At 43.3% G+C, this 21,671-nt stretch overlaps 1 protein-coding gene across 6 annotated transcripts in view; it reads right to left on the bottom strand.

The window, feature by feature from the left end:
- LOC101481019 (palmitoyltransferase ZDHHC14) overlaps positions 1–14,427 on the bottom strand; it is a 59,871-nt gene extending 45,444 nt beyond the window's left edge. The window contains exons 1-2 of one of the 6 annotated variants that reach the window (XM_004566491.6): positions 13,764–14,427; positions 12,884–13,178 (exon numbers count right to left, since the gene is read on the bottom strand). In XM_004566491.6, the coding sequence (XP_004566548.3) occupies positions 12,884–13,125 (242 nt within the window). In that variant the 5' untranslated portion in view covers positions 13,126–13,178; positions 13,764–14,427. The other 5 variants (XM_004566492.6, XM_012923396.3, XM_012923395.5 and 2 more) reach the window with 5 other exon arrangements.
- Between the last annotated feature and the right edge of the window lie 7,244 nt (positions 14,428–21,671).

Raw genomic sequence — 21,671 nt, forward strand, 5'->3', positions numbered from 1 at the left:
AATAAAACTAACAGGCAACTCCTCAGGCAAACACTGTAATGACATGACAGGCAAACAGCCACATCACACAGTAACTAGTAATGAGTTGAATCAGAAGATTGTTACAAACACACAATATCTGTTTCACATTAAACACGGACGCTCAACTTTTTGACCTTTGTCCCTAAAATGCTCTCACGTTGTCCTTCACATACACACATACTGGACGGGGAAAACCAGTTAACTAATTACTTTAAATACTCCCAGTTTAATCTATGACACAGCATATTTTTTGTATTGATAATAAATAAATAATAAATCATGATTAGCAGCTGAAACTCAGCTCTGCATGCTGCAAACATCACTTGTAGAGACAGTCGACAGCTGCTGTCAGATTCATACAATTATAAGATTTCTCCAAACTAAACAAACAGTTGGTCTACAAACAGACAGCTCTCGTTTTAGCTGCGATGCTCTGTGTAGCACCACTGAATTAAAGGCTCCTCTGTGCAGTTATTATTTCCACAGCATGCCAAAGCTACAATCAGGTATATCAAGCACGCCACATGTAAAACATGAGGGACACAATCTTATGGGAGGAACATGTATGGCTGCCAGTGGAGCAGGTCTGTGCTCAGATTCAGTCACCTGATCTCAACCCAACAGAGCAGCTTTTCAGTTACTGAAGACAACACTGAAGGAAGAGCTTCTCAAGGGAGGAAGCACACAACAGTTTTTCATCCAAGTATTAAAACTGCCACTCTATTTAAAATGATCTGAACTCCTTTTGATCCCTGAAAGTTGGGGCTGTAATTCCTAAACAGTTAATAGCTTTTCACAGCTGCTCCCTTAATTGCAAGAGGTTACCACAGCAGATGGATCTGCATGTTTGATTCGCCAGATTTTTACTGATGCCCTCCCAGAGATGTATGCCTCCTCCCAGTTTCAAACTGGGGCTCTTTCACGTGTTAACCACAAACTACAGGGGATCCCTAAACAATTTATGCAATTCTTTCATTAAACCCCAGGAATTCAAGCTGAAAGTCTGCACTTCAATCTCATTTTAACTGATGGGATTTAGAATCGCTGTGCTCACGGGCAAAAATATAAAGGCAAACTGTCCAAATACTTTTGGGCCTTGTACCTCAACAGAGCTTTTTCTACTCATTTGCCTCTCAATGGGTGTACTAATCTTAACAATAATCCAATCCAGATTTACCGTTATCACATTTCCCATTAAATCCTCTTATGATGCCGACCAGTTTTTCAAAACTCAGCTGAGAGTTAAGCTTGGGGGACTTTCATCTCTGCTTGATGTGACCATGTGACTCAGCACTGTTCCCTCGCCGTCCTTTCACTGTCACCTGAGATAAACCCCTTTTTTATTTCTTCTTCTGTCATGCAGCTTTGAAGGAAATCTATATCCTGTGATCTATTAAAAAAAAAAAAAAAAAACAAAAAAAAAAACAAAAAAAAAAAAAAACACGGACATCCTCCTGCACATACGATACCTGGACATTTTTTGTTTTTAAATCTGTGCTTTCACGAAAGGAGACTATATGGTACTGCTGTGCCCCGAGATATCCTCCATGATATCGCAGCACCAAAGTGTCCAGTAATGTGCTTAACAATGTGTTAATAATGCACTTGGAGCACTTGGCTTTGTGGCCTTTCATTCTAAAGTCTCATTACTCATCTGGGCTACATGGATACAAGGCTTTGTCAGCTTTGTTTTTTTATTACATTTTGATTGCTTTGGATGGAGGCAAGGGCAGAACGTGAACCTCCACTTAGCTGCAGGCCAAGTCATTTGTCAATGAAACAACTGAACATGACAAGCTTCTGCAAATGCTTACATTTTTGCCCAGACTGCTTCGTGCATTCACCACTTTCTGCTACACGCCAGAAAAATGTCAGCAGTGAGCGGCACAGCTTCGGTCAGTCGTGCTTTAGAGAAACATCTACAAGAATAACCTTTAAACATGTGCCAGAGGTCCCGTCAGTTACCTCTGGCACCAGCTCAGAAGAGTGGCATGAAAAACAGTGGGTGCAGCGACGACTAAAGGCTTGACAGAATTCAAAGCAAAGCCTGGACAGACTTGGTGGTTTGAGCGCAGGAGAAAGGCAGAAGAGACAGCTATGATTAAAACGTATGCAGAACACATTTACTTCTAAATGACCCACATCAGACTGTCGGGTTTTTCATTGGGCAGCGGCAACCTGATAACTGGATCGGATATCGCTCCCATCCTGGCTCTGAAAGCCGGAGCAGCTGATCCGTGTCAATGAGACGATCTATTGCTGATCCATTTACTAAACATACATCAGCAGCAGCGTTGCTAGCAAGAGAGCTGAAACACTAGGCACACGGGACTAGAGACAGGTTAGGGGTCATCTGGCAACCACAGGTCACCAGGGAAAGATGTGTATTCCCCACCCGGGCGGTGAGCGGCAAATTGCTGCCTGTGGATTAAATCGGAACCTACGAAGTTTTTTAGTGATAGCCAAAGAGTGTACGTGGAGTGACAGGAGTTACTTGCATGAACTTACCATTTTCTCCAGCCACACTCAATAGTTTCAGAGAGCTCCTCCATTTTTGGTGGTGTCATGACAGTCCCAGCTGATAAGTTTTTACAATGAAGTCTGAACAAAATTTTAAAGCTGAAGTTGAAACGCAAGCCCATCAGGTCACCTCGCTGCATAAACTCTGCATTCTCACACTGAGCTGAAACAACCCAAAGAAATAACCTGAATAAGCTTTTTGTTTCTAATGTATTTTTGTCCCACTGTCTGTCGCATTTCATTTGCCTTATACATAAGGATTTATTCCCAGTCTCTTCCGAACATTGATGAACCCAGCTGATTCATTTAACTCTGGTATCAAATCAATATTCAGCACTGGCAGACGCCTGAGGATGAGGTATCTGAATCAGGGCTAAGATGGAAAAAGTTTTACTCATCACTAAAACAGTCCAGTACGACCTGCCCAGTGTCTGTGTTGTAAAACCAGAGTATCGTGCCGCCAAGTGAACCGTTTCATTTCTGCCAATGAGCTGAGTGGAAGCCAGGGAGGGTAAATCTAGAATGGCAGCGCACTGCTGACAGCTCAGTTTAAGGAATGCTTTTCCTGGGAAAGCTTGTCTACACTGGGTGTGACTGTGGACAAAGACTGTTGTGCAACAGCTCGTCTTGTGACACTCCAAAAAATGACTTTTCATTATGGCCCAGAATGCAACAAACACTTACTATTCTTCTAGGGTATTACTCAGAATCAACAGCGTAGAAACAGACCGTTAGCATTTCATCGTTCTCACTAGGGCTGCAAGATTTTGCATAAAATGAGAATCACGATTTTTTGGCTTTGAATTGAGATCACGATTCTCTCACGATTCTCTTTTCCAGTATAAATATTTATTGCATTTATTAATTGCACATCAACTTCGTAACAGTTGAGACTGAACATAAAAACAATAAATAAACATAAAAACAACAAATGTCTCACGTTTTGTTGTTGTACTGCTTGAAATTCCGTCTCCACCGTTGCTCGACGCTGCATGTATAGAGCAGGTAGCGCAACAATAGAAAAATGGTTGCAGGACGGCACTGTGTAGCGTTTGTCTAGGGTGTTGATCATTTTCCTAAATCCCTCGTTTTGCACCGTGTTGCTGGGAGCCATATCTTTGGTCAGGTGATAAGTGATAGCCTCCGTAATTTCTTTGTGCCTGCGGGAGTTCGACGGGTATAGGGAAGCGCTGTATAAGGTTCCCGTTATTGATGTTTGGGTGGTTGACCGGGACGGATTTTCTCCTGTCACTCTCTCGTCATCCCTGACGTGCTCTCCGTTGTTTTTTCCCTGCTAATTTTAGCATCACACGGCACAGCTTCTGTATCACGTGGTATAAGGCTCCGCCCTTGTCATTTGTTGAGCAGGAAGAGTGAGCGCTTATTTTCATGCAGAGTACGTCCCGGATCAAAATGCGGTACAATCGTCGTCGTCTTTTTTTTTCCTTTTTTTTTTTTAAATCGTTGTCATTTGGAAATGAGATCGCGATTTTCTAACGATTAATCGTGCAGCCCTAGTTCTCACTACATTAGATTTGTAGCTACAGGGCACCAACATGGCTTTTGCTAACAAGTCTGGTGTATATACATGTATGAGCAGTCATACAAGCACTGGTGGATTCATGAAATGGCAGAAATGCCCGAACGGAACCAGATCCCAGCCTGTGTGTTTGTTCAGCTCTTAATAGGTCGTTGTATAAACCCATTAAGAGAGAACGATTATTTTGGATTAAATGTTTCAGGTCTCTGTACAAGATCCCACTTATGTGCCACCAATTTAAAAAGGACATATTTGTGTCGTGTACACATCTGTGTGTATTTAAGAATCAGTGTTTTTGTGTCCTTAGATTCTTTTCTTAAAGAGTATTTTAATCACAACAATAAGAGCTGTGTGTTTCAGTACCAGCTATAAATAAACCTTTGCAAATCTGAGATTGTAATTTTGGTCCAGTATCACAGATTCAGCTGACAGCAGGTCTCCAGGCTGGTGCTTAGCTAACATTATTGTTACAGTGTTTAGTTTACAGTAAAGTAGTGCTTAGCTGTAAATAAATGAAGGATTTCTGTGAGTAAGATGCTGTGACAGCCACAAAGCAGGCTGGACGGCTGCTCAGAGGCAGCTGGACTTGTTTCTTCCACGGGTCATGTGATCGGCTCAGTTTACCTGTTTGTGGATTTCTCAGCTGACTCACTTTAATGATGAATTTACATGAAATTCGAGGTGTGACTTGGCTAAACTTTGGAGTCAATCCAGGAATTTTGAAAAGGATTCTTTACAATTACAAGATGGAGCAGAATGAAATGTTTCACCTCGGCCTTTAAAAACACACATTAAATGAAACGGAAACTTCAGAGACATCGCGATGATCAGGGGAAAAACATTTAAAAATCAAACCAGTCCATCTGGATCCAGGGATTTAGTTCTTGTATGTTGTACAGGGACCTGTCTGATCTGAGTAGAGTTACACAGCACTCCTGCTGCACACTGTAATTTTTTGCTTCCCTGAGAGCATCCGCTCTTTTCTTTAAGATCTAAATTAGATGTGACTAAACATGTCAAACAGCTAAATCAGAGCCAAACGAATAGCTGTATCGCTGAAAAGAGCAGCAGCCTGCATATGCCAATATCAAGTAAATGTGCCGCCTCATTTTCCTGACCACATACTTGTGTTTTGGCGATTACCTTTTTCTAAGCATTTCCACATGGTAACAAGTGAGCCGTGTCCAATGTTCTCACTGTAAGACAGCAATAACACCACTCGAAAGAAAGGATTAAAGAAGACGGGTACGTGAAAGCTGTTTTCCACATTGTTTTGCTTAAAGTGAAATTACAAAGTCAGTTTGAATGTATGGAAATCAGACAACAGCAGCTATGCAAACTGCTGCAGGTTCACATTCCTGTAATAACAAAATCAAACTGTTTCACTGATTTTCACTAAATCATTTTCACCCCTGGTGAAGCTTGTATGCCTCAGCCTTACTGCTCATAGGTACTAAACACAGTACATACATTTATTTAACCAACACACCTGATGGACAGGTGATAAAAAAAAAGTACAAAAACAACCTGACTCTTTCACCAAAATCAGCACGAGTTTCAAGACAGACAGGGCCTCTGTACTGACAACAGTAACTTCCCATACATGACAGATAAATGCAAATCAATCATTTCAATGGAACACAAGAACAGCCTTAAACAGTCCAGGAAAAGACACAGCCGACCATTCAAACATACAATGGCGAGCATTAGTTTTAAGGGTTGTAATAAGCCTCCACTGCATATAAACAATATCACCATCATTCAGCAGCAATATAAATACAGAGGCAACAAATGTCTTCCACGCTTTATTGTGCTGCACAGGATTTTTTTTAAGTCTGTCCAATGTGGATGTTTCTGATTTGTCTTTTTAAATCACCATCTGCTTCAAACTGTAATCTGTCTTGAATTAACTCGCCAACTTGGCGTCATTGTCCAGGATGATTTCTTTGTGAATGAATGGAAGCAGAGCTGTAACATTCAAATCTGATTTTACTACAACAACAACAACAACAACAACATTTTTGTGACTTTGGACTAGTGCTGGGCCATATCATACTGTTCACAGTAACATCAGTTTAATGTTGGGCAACGATAAGAAAATGAAATATAGCGATAGAATATGGGTAAAACGCGCATGCGCAGAGCCTTTGTTTTCATACACACATGGCAGAAAAAGCATGGCGGCGACGGAGAATGAGAAGAGCGAAAGCGGATCGTTGAATGAAACGATGAACCAGAACTGGTTTGTAAAAATGCTGCAACTTCAGTGGTGTGGAACTGGTTTAGCTTTCGTCCGCCAGATACACAACAAAGCACTATTTTTGGTAGAGCGTGCTAGCGGGCCGTCGTTATTACCGTGTTGTTTGGAAAATACGGCACACTTAAAATCAATCCTTTGATTTTTCTGAAAATCAACAGTGCCCCTTATAATCCTAAGCTACGAAGCCGCACCGCTTGATGGATTGTCGGAGCATTACGGCTATCGTAGGCGGAGCCTCGCGGAGTGATACGTGCTGTGCTTCAACATACCGTAATATTACCGTATTGTGTGGGTATAAGCTCTTTTTAAGTGTTGTGGATATTATACATGGTTATGCTGAGGATATGTCGGCCAGTTTCCACTGGAAATGCCTTTTGGTTAAACTGTCAGCGAGGAATTTGCATTTGCACTGTTACATTTGTATATTACTGTAATGCACATAAAAAACAGCTGCTTATTTAAGTGAAAATACATTGATGGGGGTTTTTTTGCACTAATAAAGTTGTGGAGTTGCAAAGTATTTTGTCTCGTGTCAATTATATCGTCAGTAATATCGTTATCGCAAATTTTCATATGTATATCATGATAGATATTTTTGGTCATATCACCCTGCCCTACTTTAGACCTCAATATTTTTAAACGATTTTCACACTGTTACACTACAGCAGCAATAAAAATACAGACTAAGTCCACTACCCTACATGTGTACTATGATAACAGCAGATATGCCTGCGACCAACACAAATGACCTGCATGCTTTGATTGGTTCTTTGGGCAGAGGGAGGACAATAGCCACCTTTGCTGTTGAAGAATTGCCCGTTAGATTTTTAGCTCTAATGTCACCAAGACTATATTTCTGGTGGCTCGGATAGTAGAGCAGCTGATGTTGGTTTGATTCCTCATGCACAGCACCCTACATAATGGATTTATCTTTAAAGGTCATTCAGTATTCAACAGATTGCTCAGTGTCACAACCCAGTCCTGTGTTAGTACCTACATTGCAACAGTCTATAGTTTTTCAGCTGCAAACAGTACTGAAGCCAATTTGTTGTCCTCTATTAAAGCCCCAAACATCTGCCTGAGTGAACTTTTACGAGACATAAAGGAGAGAAGGCAACATGTGGAACAACAGCCCACATGTACGTCTGGGGGAGCCAGCAACAGAACAATAAACAGAGCAAAGTCTGCCGGTAACTAACAGGGTTTATTGTGCATGGCTGAGCACCCCTCAGACAGACACTAAGAAAACAAGCAGGAAAAAGGAAATATGGTTAATGTAGTGTACACGTCTGCAGCCCTCACTGACCATCTGCTGACTCTTTCTGGGCCCCCGAAATAAGAACGTCTTTAAATACATGTAAAGCCCGTGTTATCAAACCCAAGGCTAAAATGAAAAAACAAGAAAGAACTAATAGCACACGAAGCAACAAAGACAGCAAAAGCCACTAGAAAGCAAGTGAGTAGATGTTCCTCTCTATGCTGACAACCGGGAGCGAGGGAAGGAAAACACAACTAATTGAAATGCATTACAGTTAATGACAACAGAAGCCAATGTGCAGGTCTGCTGACTATCACCCTGTCTGATAAATGTCTCCTTTCAGCTGATGGGAGAAAGCTGGAGGAGGGGAGGCAGGAGGACTCGGCCGGCCTGCAGGCAGGGACAGTTAGACAGGGTGGACAGCGTGAAGCTCAACGTGGCCTCGCGGTTACACACTGAAGTTTGTTTTTTGGTCAGACTGAAACATTTGATTGCTTTGCTCATTTTTATTTATTCATTCATCTTTTTATGGAAGTGAAACTCGTGAGATTAAGAATGTTTGTGCAGGAGCGCACTGAGCGTTGATGTCTGACACATCAAATGAGTATGAACTGATATGTTTTGGACTAAACTGAAGAGCCTACCATCTCAAGGCGCTGCTCCCATTAACCATGTCCTTCTAGCCGACAGATTGATTGCATCTCTGGCACTGCTCTCGAATGGTTTTTATACTTATCCCACATAAACTTCAGCGATAGTATTAAGATCTGCACTACATGTTTTCATCTGCTACTCCAATGTGGCGTCCCTCAGGCTTCAATCCTTGGGCCACTTCTGTTTTCCTTATATGCACATCACCCCACAGCACATTACACCTTTTAATTCTCCCCCCAATTCTAGTTTACTGTGACTTTTTCACCCATCAGATCAGAGACTTTCAGATGTTCCACCAGCTTATTTCAAATCCACAGCCTTCGCAGTTGTAGCCCTTTAACCGTCCTCCTTACATCAGGTCAGTTTACTGAAAACTTTCACTTTGCAACTGTAAGTTTTAAAAACTGCTTTACAAATAAAGAGCTAAACACGTTGTTTGTTTTATCTGCATGGTTCATATTTAATACAGATTCTAAAATCAAGGACTCACTTCCTACTTACTTTCCTGTGTAGTCATCCCCCAAAGGCTCACTTTGAGGCAGGAAAAACCCTGATACCGTCCCTGAAAACTGCCCCCTCTCGTCATAACAAACAGGACAGTGCCCGGCACCCGGCTCCACTTACTGCACCGCGTAGGAAGCAAAGCTGTCCGGTGGGAGGGAGCGGTATCATCAGGAAGCACCTTGCATCCTACATGTGGGTGCCGAGGGAAATCCAGGTTCAAACGGACACTCCGGCGAGTTAACCTCTCATTATGGTATTTTATCAACTGTGTCACTGTACAGGGAGCTGGGTGTTTTAAGTCCAGACCTCCAGCTGTCTGCCCTTTGGTCTTGGGTTAAGTCTGTATCTGCTGAAGTGACAATTTATTGAAAGATGAAGTGGTCCAGAGGTTACAGATGTGTAGCACTGCAAGGGAAGGAGTTCCAATAAAGGGCACACATAAAAATCCATTTCAACCATTCGTTTAGCCAAATATTAGAGCTGGAAATTAGAGTCGCTTCAGTTTTCAACAGATAACATTAATTGCTTTTCAATTAAATCGTTAGTACTATAAATTCTTAAAAACACTTGTTTTCCGGAGCAGATGGGGATATTTTTAAATGTCTTGCAATTCATCTACTCTAATGCAATGCTTCCTTTATGTTTTTTTTTTAATGCAGTTTATCGTAATAAGTGGATATTGTATTACAGTGAAAACTGTTTTTAAGATTTCAAAACTCCATTTACACACACAGTGGACACAATATTAGGAACACTATAGTGTAGATAACATTAACCTCTGCATTTTGCCTATAGAGCATTCTTTAGCTGTGAAGCACTTTACCCTGAGGAAGACTATTTTTGGACTGAACAGCAAACGTTAGAGCAGGACTATTATCTAGCATAGATGTGTTTCAGAGATGGCAGACGACACAGGGACTGTTAAGGGCTAATGAGACAGCTGAGGTCAGAGTCTGTGTATGTGCTGCATTGTGCACTTCCACCACAGCGGGTTTAGTCAGTGATGAGGTGAAGATGAAGGGTTGAATGGAGAATATGCTGACGGTTGATTACAAGTTTTATACAAACAGTAAAAAGAGAGGACTTATTTTAGGATAGTCGGGCTGTAATTCGAGACAGACACTGCGGTCGATTAGCGGTTAGACTGAGAACCTTCACCTGTAGTTAAGCTATCAGTGGTGAGGTTGCCGGCAGCAAAAGTTGAATGATGAGTTGTTCCTTGATAGTTGATCAAATACGTGTTTTTAAACATTTTGGTTATCATAACCGCTTGTTCTGTTTCCAAAACAATCTTTGGCTGCTGTATAGAAATGACACACCAATCATCACTATGACCAGTGGCACGTGAAGTGAATAACACCGATCATCGTGGCACCTGTTAGTGGGTGGGATATATTAGAGAACAAGTGAACATTTCAGCCTCAAAGACGATCTGTTAGAAGCAGGAAAAATGGGAAACTTAAGGATCTGAGCGACTCTGATAAGAGCCAAACTGTGATGCCTATACAAATGGGTCAGAGCCTCTCCAGAACCACAGCTCTTGTGGGGTGTGAAGTGGGCAGTATGTATCAAAAGCGATGCAAGAAAGAAACAGTAGTGAACCAGCGACAGAGTCACAGGCAGCAATGGGGAGCAAAGGCTGGCCCTACATGAGCTGCTGTAGCTCAAACTGCAGAAAAAGTTCATGACAGAAAGGTGCCAGACTCCACATTCACCTGATTTGAACCGTGTAAAGAATATTATGAGTTTTACATCATCGTTCCCATCCCAAAACAGTCAAATGTCACATGTCTGAACGATTTCAGACCTGTGGCACTCACCCCCATTCCCGCCAAATGCCTGGAGAGACTGGTCATTAAACACATCAGAGCTGCTTTTCCACCATCCCTGGACTCGCACCAGTTTGCATACAGGGAGAACCGGTCAACCGAGGATGCGATCGCCACAGTGCTGCACACATTACTGAAGCACTTGGAACACAGGAACACCTATGCACGGCTCCTCTTTGTAGACTACAGCTCGGCTTTTAATACCATCCGGCCATACAAACTCCGTCCCAAACTCCACCAACTGGGACTTAACTCCTCTCTGTGCAACTGGATTGTGGACTTCCTCACTAACCGTAGACAGAGTGTCAGAGTGGGTAAGAACACCTCTTCCACCCTTGTGGTCAACACCGGTGCCCCTCAGGGGTGTGTTCTGAGCCCTCTGCTATACACTCTCTTCACCCATGACTGTATTTCCTCCTGCGCGTCCAATCTCATTGTTAAGTTTGCAGATGACACTACAGTGCTCGGACTTATATCCAACAATGATGAGACAAACTATAGGACAGAGGTGCAACAACTAGAGTCATGGTGCCACGACAATAACTTGGTCTTAAACACCAAAAAGACCAAGGAGATCATTGTAGATTTCCGGAAGAGGGGTCATAACAACCATCTGCCTCTCTTCATTGGCAGTGAGGCGGTGGAGAGGGTGAGCAGTTTTAAATTCTTGGGGGTAACTGTGACCGAGGACCTGTCCTGGGGCAACCATATCACCTCAGTTGTACGGAAGGCCCAACAGCGCCTCTACTACCTGAGGAGACTGCGGAGCGCACACATTCCCAGATCTCTGATGTTGAACTTCTACAACTGTGCCATCAGCAGCGTTCTGACGTATGGATTTCTAGTGTGGTTCCCCAGCTGCACCAAGGCCGATCAGCAAGCACTCCAGCGGGTGGTGAAAGAAGCTGGCAGAATTATTGGAACAAGTCTGCCAGAGATCAGTAATATCTTCCCCACTCGCTGTCTGAGGAGGGTGCACAGTATCCTGCGGGACCAACATCACCCTGCGCGCCACCTTTTCCATCTGCTGCCCTCAGGGAGAAGGTACAGGTCTATACAGGCCAGAACATCCAGACTGGCCAACAGCCTGTATCCACAGGCTGTGAGGCTCCTGAACTCTCTGCCCCCCTCTCACGGACAATAACCATATCCAACTTCTTAATAGCAATGAACTGGTCTGCATTGGTGCATCATATCTTTATTCTCTTCCCCCTCCTGCCCCCCCCCCCCCTCTTTCTTAAATAGATAACTATCATATCTGATATCATATCTCACAGTACAATAATATTGAATGGGTTGCATTGTTGTATTTTGTCATGTTTCTCAGGTCTTTGTCTGAATTTCTACGAACATTATTGCTAAGGATTGTCTTATTGCATTGGAGTCACACTGGGTTAAATATGTACACTTGGGTTTTAAGGGGTATTTATTATTTTCTTCTTTTTTTTGGGTTGTATGGAAGCCCCAAACGCAATTTCATTGTTCTTGACAATGACAATAAATAAATACTAAATACTAAATACTTACATATCTATAGATCAGACATCAGTCCCCTAACTGCAAAAGTGCTGTTTCTACAGGTCTCCAAATCTGCTGACAGAGACTGGACGTCCAGACAATTTAGAGACTTCAACCTGTTACCCCGAGGTCCCCTCCTGAGTGTCCATAATCAAAGAGCCATAGCTCCAGATATTTACCCTGAAACACTGCAATGACAGCTCAAGGAGTGTTGTTCATAATGGAATTTTAAAATGAAGACTAGCGACAGCAGGGACCTGATTTTTTGCACAATTCCCTTTGAGAAGGGTAACTTATCACTGGAATTTCATCGGGCAACTCTAAGATGATCAGGTCATTCCAGCTAAATGAATGCCTGCACACAACGACCTGAAGAACTCTAGCTGTAGAGTTACATGAAAATAGTGACGCCGACACTGAGCACTGCCTTTCACCCCTTTAGGCTGAAATCATCACGCAAACCACGTAAACTATAACCTGTAAACAGATTAAGACCAAGGAAACCCACACCCTGTACTTGGCGAGCTACACCTCCCACATAAATAGATAAAAAAAACAACAACAAAAAAAACCCAACATGGATGCCTCCACCTCTCCCATCGGCTTATAGTAACATTTTCCTGATACACCCACTCCACGGCGATGCCGGTGACATAACTGAATTGTGTCTTAGACGTTTCTCTGGCACCTGCTCTTATGAAATGTAATCCTGAATGTTGCTTTGCACAAATAGAAAGCAGATGGGAGCAAATGGGAGACCGCACATGCTCAGTACTTACTCAAAGCTGAAGAAAAGTCCACAAGTGACTAGAATGAGGATAAGGGTGAGGTAGAAAACCCCCGTCTGCTTGGCCATCATAATCCTGCCATCGCAGTAAAACTTATTCCGCCCCGGGAAGATCTCCCACTTCCTCTTCTTTGGGGTCCTTTTCTTGTACGGGGTCTCCATCGGTGTCGAGCTGCGAGTACTGATCTGGCTGTACTCGCACTCTCTCATGGACTCTGACACCCCGAGATGCATCAACAGCTGATTAAAATCCCCAGAGCTGAACAAATCCCGGGGCAGAGCAGCCTCTGTGGAGGAAATACACCAGTTCAGTTTAGCATTCAGGCTAGGAGAGCAACTTATCCGACACAGAAACACAGGGTGGGGGTGAAGAAAAAAAAAAGTTTGTGAGGGGTGCAGCACACACTTCCTGTTATTAATAAAACCTCGGCTAAAGCTCACTTTACACCTGTGTAGCGCCCCAGGTCCTGGCTATGGAGCCGGGTTCGTAAAAAATGCAAATTTAGCTATTAAAAAAAGTTAGCTAACTTACGCTCATATTTCACAGCTTAACGTTAACAGCCCCTCTGTTAGCAAGCAACCTGGCTAGCTACGACACGGCAACCGAATCCAAAGTGTCGCTAAGGAGCTAACATGGCTAGCAAGTTGCTGAGATAAGTTCTCGTTATACACGTTGGCCAACTCTGGCAATTAACGACTAGCCCTCTGGCCAGTCATCTCACCCACACACAGTTACAAGTACTGACTTCGATGTTTTTACTCCTAACTGTCCTGCATGGTCCCTGGGAACCTTTGAGGGCACTCTTCGGCTTAACGGTCACAGACATCCCGGGTGGTGTATGTCTGCTCCGCCCGCCGCCGAGCCGACTCACCGAGGGAAAGTCGTCGTGTCGGTGTGCTGTCGCGTAGCTTCTCCTCTCGTTACCCGGGTTTGTTACGAGCCGAGGACAAAGCGAATGACACCATCTTTTAAAAAAAATAAGTTTAAACAAATGAGTTTTTAATTTGGCTCGTCGGTTTAAGAAAAGAAAAAAATAAGTTGGTTGTGGAAGCGAAGGGAAATCCAGACACGGTGGGGTGCTCTCAGACGAGCTCCAGCATCCTCAACGAGTCCCTGCGCTCAACACCGACCGAGCAGCCATATGGCCAACTGTTTCTACAGCAACCATCCGCGGATACCATCAACATCCAGCCAGGGATTTGGAAGAAAAGTTACAGCTTTTCCCGGTAAACGCGCTGCCAGGCCAGTCGACAGCCCTCCGCTCACATTGTGTTCCTGTCCACGCACGTCGCTGCCACCCTCGCAAACAACAAATATCAACATGGGAGCCTCAGCCTGCTCCTCCCCTTCCACCCAGGCTGGAGCCCGAGTCACCACACTGATGAGATGCACAGGGAGGAGGAGCCGATGAAGTGGGGCTTCCCAAAACGGGCTCCGGAATCCTCCGGGTGGTTGTTTCGCGAAAGGTGCGGAATAATGAATCCCCGAGAGCAGGGGTGTGTCCAGAGGGGAAGTGACCGTGGGTGCAGTTTGAACCCCACCGTTGCGCTGTGTCAATAGACTGTATAAAAAGGTGGAGTTGGCTTCAGGAAGAGTAAAACCCAACTCTGCATTCTCTTTAGTGGTCACCAGGGGGCGATACTTGTGGTTGCAAATTAGACAGATTCTATAAAAGTCTATGGGGAAATGACCCTCTGTCCCTCACCTCTGTAAACATTTACCTGATGAACTGAAGGCTCCGAAAAACGCAACTTATTCAATAAATTATCATCATTGAAGGTATCAGAAAGGAGGATGATTCAGGCTATGCTCAGTGATCCAGTTCACCTCTCTTCCCAATCACAAAACACCAGACATGGCAAAACCAAAGACACTGAGCTCAGGGTTGTTGTGATTTGGTGCTGTATAAATAAAGTTGAATTGAAATGTTATTGTCTATCCGATTGTTCAGTCTGACGTCACTAGCCGTGTCTGGGTCTAAACTCCGCTGCAGCTCCATATATCAAACGGTCACTATGGCATTACTGAGAGTTGAAAAACTGTCTAAAGTCCTTCATCTTTAATAAAATGATCAGCGTTCTGCTCTACCAGGTGTAACAATTGAGTTTAACATCCAGGCATCCATGAAAACGGAATTTATGACATTTAACGGAGTTAGAAGTTAGCAGGGAGTTAGCTCGCTAGCTTCTATCTAAATACAATATAGCATGACTGCGGGGTTTTGGAAACAAATTAAAACGTACAGCTCTGCTATCACTTCCAGCATAAATGAAGACAGAAAACTAAACAGCAGTGACGTTTGTAGGGTTACTGAAGTTGGGCTAGCTGGTATATAACGATGTGCTACGTGACCGCTAGCGACACAGCTATGTTAGCATAATATAAACAAGCTAACTTTTTTTCCACTCGATAAAAGTTAATGTGAGTGTTCTCGGTGGTCAGGAACAAATGTAATCGCATGGCAGGATGCTGTAAAAGGACCAAACTTCAGCCAGGAGAACAACTGAGATAATCCATCCACAATACGAGGTTAGTCATTCATATACTGCTGCATGGGCTGGGCTGTAGTTACATCCTAAGGTTTTAAAAACTGAGCTTAAATAAATGATTAGCGGTAATAAAAGCCGAGGGAGGTCAACAGTGATCACTGACTGTTTTAGGAGCTTTTTGAGATAAAATAGAAGAAAATACATAACATTAAACATGTTAACAACACAAAAGCCATATTAAACGCAGACTACTTTAGACCCGGAAGTAGGATTCGTCGCTCATCACTGAACAACCGGATTGTTCCGTTAAAGTAGGCCCATCTTATTGCATAGCCTGCTGTATTCTCCTTCTTGATACTAATGTGACCTTAAACCTTAAATGAGACCTTAAACTAGCAAGTCAGACCATAAAGTCATGGAAAACGTCTTACTGAAGTCATAGATTACAGGAGCACAGGCTAATATCTCATGCATGTGTACAGAATCCGACTTTTTATTTGTAACACAAAACGCTGCCCCCTGCTGGCCATTAGAAAAATCCTGGTTTAACTTTTCAAACACAGACGCTGGTTTTCCTTCTGTTATCAGATGATAGCTCAAATGTTGCCAGACTTTAAAAACCCAACCTAATGTTGGGGATAAGTTGTACTTTGAACACCTTGCTGTATTTCCAATACAGTAGAAAGATAACAAATAAAGACAGCTATAGTTTTGATCCTTTTAATAAGCACTGGCAGTGTAGGCTCTAGCCAAGGCCTCATTAACTATATTTCTTTGTGCACAGCTCCACCATAACACACCAAAAGCCACCGGGCAGAATAATCCTTTAAAGGTGTGAATACAGACAGCCTCAGTTATTCAGACTCTGCTTAAAAACTATATCTGAATGGCTAATTGGACTGATAGGATCTATTTTTGAAGATTAGTACATTGCTAGAATTGAATGGTGATACAAACCACAAGTGGGCTGAGGAAATCCGATTAAAGGTGCCTACACACTGTGAGACTTTAGCAGTTTTACAGGTTCCTCCAGTGAATCGGGGCCAAGAGGCATGACTGTTTCCTCTGACGTTCATTTCTGCGCTGCAGCTCCTTTGCAGCTGTTGTGATAGGAGTCAGACATCGAACAAACAAGCTTCTGCTGCACCAACTCAACTCAATTTTTTTCTTTGTTGGCATCTCAACCTTTTACCTTCACTTGTGCCACTAGGGTTTGTTTTAGTTTTTTCCACAGTGAGTACTCAAACAGCAAACTCCACTGCTGAGGAATGAAGCCAAAGTGCCAAAAGCTTCTCTTCTCCAGTTCTAAATGAGTGTGTTACTGAGCACTAATTAGAAAGTATCTGTGCCTGAGCAATGCACCCGTACAGAGCTTGCTAATAGCGATCCACCGATCCACCCACTTGTCCTATGATGGGAGCTTTTGGCTCTAAAACACACATTCAAAATCCTGCTCCTCACATACAAGGTCTTAAATAATCAGGCCCCATCTTATCTTAATGACCTTGTAGTACCATATCACCCTATTAGAGCACTTCGCTCTCGCTCTGCAGGCCTACTTGTTGTTCCTAGAGTATTTAAAAGTAGAATGGGAAGCAGAGCCTTCAGTTTTCAGGCGCCTCTTCTGTGGAACCAGCTTCCAGTTTGGATTCAGGAGACAGACACTATCTCTACTTTTAAGATTAGGCTTCAAACTTTCCTTTTTGCTAAAGCATATAGTTTGGGCTGGACCAGGTGACCCTGAATCCTCCCTTAGTTATGCTGCAATAGACGTAGGCTGCTGGGGATTCCCATGATGCATTGTTTCCTCTTCACTCACCTCTCACCTTCACTCTCATGTCTGTGTTCAGATATGAAATTCATTTTTTGCATTTAGTCATTAGTTGTTTGCAACTTTATAAATAAAACTGAATTTAACTGAAATAAATTCAAATGTCAGTCGAACATTGTTAGCCAATGAGCACAATTGTTTAGTTTTTGGTGGCCATTGAAAAGAGTGCAGGTTTATTTATGTTCCTACGGCTGTGATGACTACGTGCAGTGTGAGTGTATACACAGCTCAAGGTGGACCCAGAGAAGCAGATCCAAGTGGCCTGCTGTGGTACTGCAACAAGCAAAGAAACTGAATAAAGGAAAGTTTCACCATAGATTTCTATCATGACTGTTTCTTTAAAACTGATGACAGCACAGCTGAAGCAGCATTTATATATAGTCACTTCATATTCACTGTGTTGTTACTTTGCTGCAGTTCCAGTCAGTTAAATGTGTACTGGTCTTTTGCGCAGCTGCAGGGTGAGACAATAATTCATATACGCAGTGCATATAACACAGACCATTGATATTAAGGTTCTCATATTACACTGATGATTTCAGCCAACTCTAATAAAATGGTCAGTAAGTCAGTGAAATATTGTGTGTCACAGGTTTAAGTGTCCTCCAGCAAACTCCATATAGTAGGTTGAAGGTGTCTTTATAGTCCTCACCTGCAAAGAGACATCAACCTTCAAAATGTCCCACAGCATGTCCTCAGAAACGTCCTAACACGCAGGTTAACCAGGAAGGAAGAGCGCTGAAGACAACAAACATTTGCTGAGAGTAAATTGTTTGTTAAATGGAGCCACCACTGCTCATATTTACTGTTTCTACTGAAAACAGGCAGCCATGCTGCACATAACTCGTGCTTGCTGAGATGCCAAGTGCAGTTCAGCAGTGATGCAATTTCCTGTTCGGCTAGATTAGTACAGATGATTTCATCATCAGCCCACAGTTCTTCTGCCATCCATGCTCCCCTCACACACACACACACACCTCCTCATCATCAGTCACTGGCTGCAATTATCCACTTTCTCTGAAAGGAGCTCTGCTGCTTTTCCTCTAATGTGAGAAGACTTAATTGGCCAGAATCAAACACCATGCAAAGAGGGAAACTGTGTGTTCTCGTTGCACTTTTCTAGCCTGCAAATGCATTTTTGATGTGAAAGCTGGGTGTCGTGTTAGCCATGCCGCGCCCGGTCTCAGGCTGTAGGTTTAACACGCTCCCCCCCGAGTGCAGAGTGAGCAGCCACGGTGTGCTTTCCGAGGAAGTGGTCTTTTACCCTGCTGCGACATGCTTCCGTCATGCATCTGCAAAGCTTCCACCACCGGCCATGTGAATCCACCAAGTGGCACATGCCACACTTGATCTGCTGCAAAGCTGTGGATGTTTGTAATGGCTGCTAATGATCTGTAAGGCCTCCAGACTAATTCTTTAACCACGGAGCTCGTTAAGCAGCCCGATGACATACGGCAGGAGCCGTGTTTGTTTTGGCAAACGGGTGGACATGATAGGCCCCTTGAGTCAGAGTCCAAGAACAACATAGGCTTGACTTACATCCTGCCAAGGCCTCGTGCTGACAGTATTGTTTAGTTTAAAAAGCTGGACTGGATGAAAGAACACGGCGAGATCAAAGCCTCATCAGGGGGCTAATATACTCTCTATAGTCAAAATTACCGGATGAAGTCAAACCTGACTCATCGCTGCTGCCTTACGTGTACTGTAGCACATCACTAGAAAGGTCAGTCCTGTCTGTTTTGTTTCCACCCAGTGCTCATTAATTTACCTACAAGAGCAGTGAGAGGCAGCAAGGCAGCGGACCCCAGCCAGCGGTAGCCAATGACAGGCTCGGTTTCCTCCCGGCCACCACATCCATCCTGTCAGAGCTCAGTGACTCAGCTTTTCAGAGGCACGGGAGAGTGGGAGGTTTTCTCCTGCGCTTGGCTGCCTACGTGAAACACATCCTCCATCACCAAAAAAGTACAGCAGCCCACTTTCCCTCCAAACTCTGAATGACGGGCTGAAATCAAAAACACTCTGAAGTATGTGGGCGCTATTTATAATGTGCAGGTGTGTACCTGTAAGATGCGCTCAGAAGCATATCAGTCATTTCCTTCTCTGCAGAAACTGGCTTCAGTTAGAGATCAATCAAACTGTTAACCATGTCTCAGGCAGGCTGTAATTAATTTCAAAGTGTCAGTAAGAGTTAAATAAGACGAAGATGAGTGATCACGCTTCTCTGCTGCCAAGCAGCCAGACTCGCTCTCATTCTTTGAAGCCAAACTTGTGATGGGACCACTTATCGGCTGTGTTCTTAACCTCAGGAATGTTATTATTAAAATCAGCCTAAAATAGGACTTGATTTCATACCCATGTTTCCCCTGGCAAAGGAAGACGAGAGAGAGACGTCAAATTCCAACTAAAGAGGAAGTAACGACACTGGGGAGACACAAAAAAGAGAAAACACCAAACAAACTGTAGACTCTATTCAGTAAAAACTCAAACACCCTTGGATAGATGAGTGGCTGATGGTTTGTGTCCTTCTTGGAAACGCTGCAAGAGGACGCATTAAAGTCAGGGGGTACACAGAGTGCATCAGTCATGAGTTTCTGCTCCTAAAAGCACTTCTGATGATCGTGTTTGCACATGTGCATGTCTTCATTAACAGAGGAACCTTTATAACCTGTGATAATTAATGAAACACAGCAGATTAGCAGATTTCTGCAGAGAATAAGAAATTAGCTTTCCATCATTCGTCACAACATTATCATCTTTGATGTAAGCTTGAGACGTTTCTGTGGACTCGTAAAGTAAAAGCTTGTAAAGCTCAAGTTGTTTAAGGTCAAACACAAACTGTGAGTGTTTTAATGTGAAAAGCTTGAAAACAGGGGGAAGCACAGAGTGACTGTTCCTTATATTGTCGGACTAAACTATGATGATGATATGCACATATGTAAGGTTTTATGAGCTCAGTGTTCCTCCTCTGAGAGCAGATTAGAATGAATATAATTCCATCTCTAAAAATACTTTTTCAGATGCTACAAATCTAAATCCAGCTTAGTTCTTTGATTTGTGCTGGTTAATTTTGCACATTTTAATGAACTAATTCCAAAGCGAACTGTAAAATAAATGAAACCAAAATGAGTGAAACTGGTAATTATGGAGGCTTTCTGAAAGCGAGGGAGTAATGTGTATAACAGATGGGAAGCAGCAGCAAAGAGACGGGGTAGCTGTACCTCCCATGTTCCATTGATCTAAGTGTGCAGCACAAAAACAGAATATTTTTAATCACAATTAGCAGAGTTAACTAAGAAAATGGGTGTAAATAACTGAGCTAAACCCTGCATGGTGTCAACAGGCCTGATTTTCAGTGGCCGTGCAGCCACTGCTCGATAGATCTGTTTGGGCTATAACACCTTCATCCAGGACCTCAGTTGTGCTAAACAACAACGTGAAAGCACATAATGCCAGGACAAATATGAGAACTTAGCATTGTGTGTGTAGTGGAAAACAAACCACAATAAAGAATAAAGACAAACAGCTGTCTTTTCTCCACGGCTATGAGGAAACGTCCAGACGGAGTAATACAACTGTTCTCATGGCACCCAGTAGTACACTTTCTCCTTGATATTAATACTTATAAATACTTGTATGTTTACCGGATCAAGGCTGTGAGATGAAGTCTTTGGAGGACATTAGTTTGGCTTTGAGTCCAGTGAATCTGAGAGCTGGTGTTTCTGCAGCGCCTGAAGAGTGAGATGAGCCATGACACAATAAAATCTGACTCTAACTGAAGGGCGGGACTGATGCCAAGACCTGCGTTAGACACACAGCCCGAGAGCTGCTGTGATGTACAGTTTGTAACGTTGTCCAAGGAACAGTCAGCTTTCAGGAGAATCATCACATTCTGCTGTTTACTCTTCCCAACAGCAACTCATCACCGTGCTCACTTATACACTTTATTAGGGAAACATTGGATATTTTTGCATTAACACAAAGATGTAATCAGCCAATCATATGGCTGCACTTCACAGATGCTTTTGGGTGGTGGTGAGCTGCTGAGGTGTTTTGAATGTGGTGAGGTTTTTGGTGCCAGGCGGGCTGATCTGCTGGACTTTCCCAAACAACTATGGTTAAAATCCAGTGAGCAGCAGCTCTCCAGGAGAAAATCCTTGTTGATGTCAGAGGAGAACTGGAGCTACAATTCACACAGGCTCGCCAAAACTGGACAACAGATGATGGAACAACGTTTCGGGATCCGATGAGTCTTTCTCTGCTGCAACATTTGGATTAGAGTCAGAGTTCGGTGTAAACAACCAGAAGCATGGATCCATCCTGCCTCGTACCAACAGCTGATCATTACAAGGATAGGATGGTGGGGGTGTGACGATGTGGGGATATTTTCTCGGCACAGTTTGGGCCCCTGAGCACCAGCTGAGCATCATTAAAGCTCCACAGCCTACCCGAGCAACGTCCG

This window comes from Maylandia zebra, linkage group LG19, assembly GCF_041146795.1.
Source record: "Maylandia zebra isolate NMK-2024a linkage group LG19, Mzebra_GT3a, whole genome shotgun sequence".
NCBI lineage: Eukaryota > Metazoa > Chordata > Actinopteri > Cichliformes > Cichlidae > Maylandia > Maylandia zebra.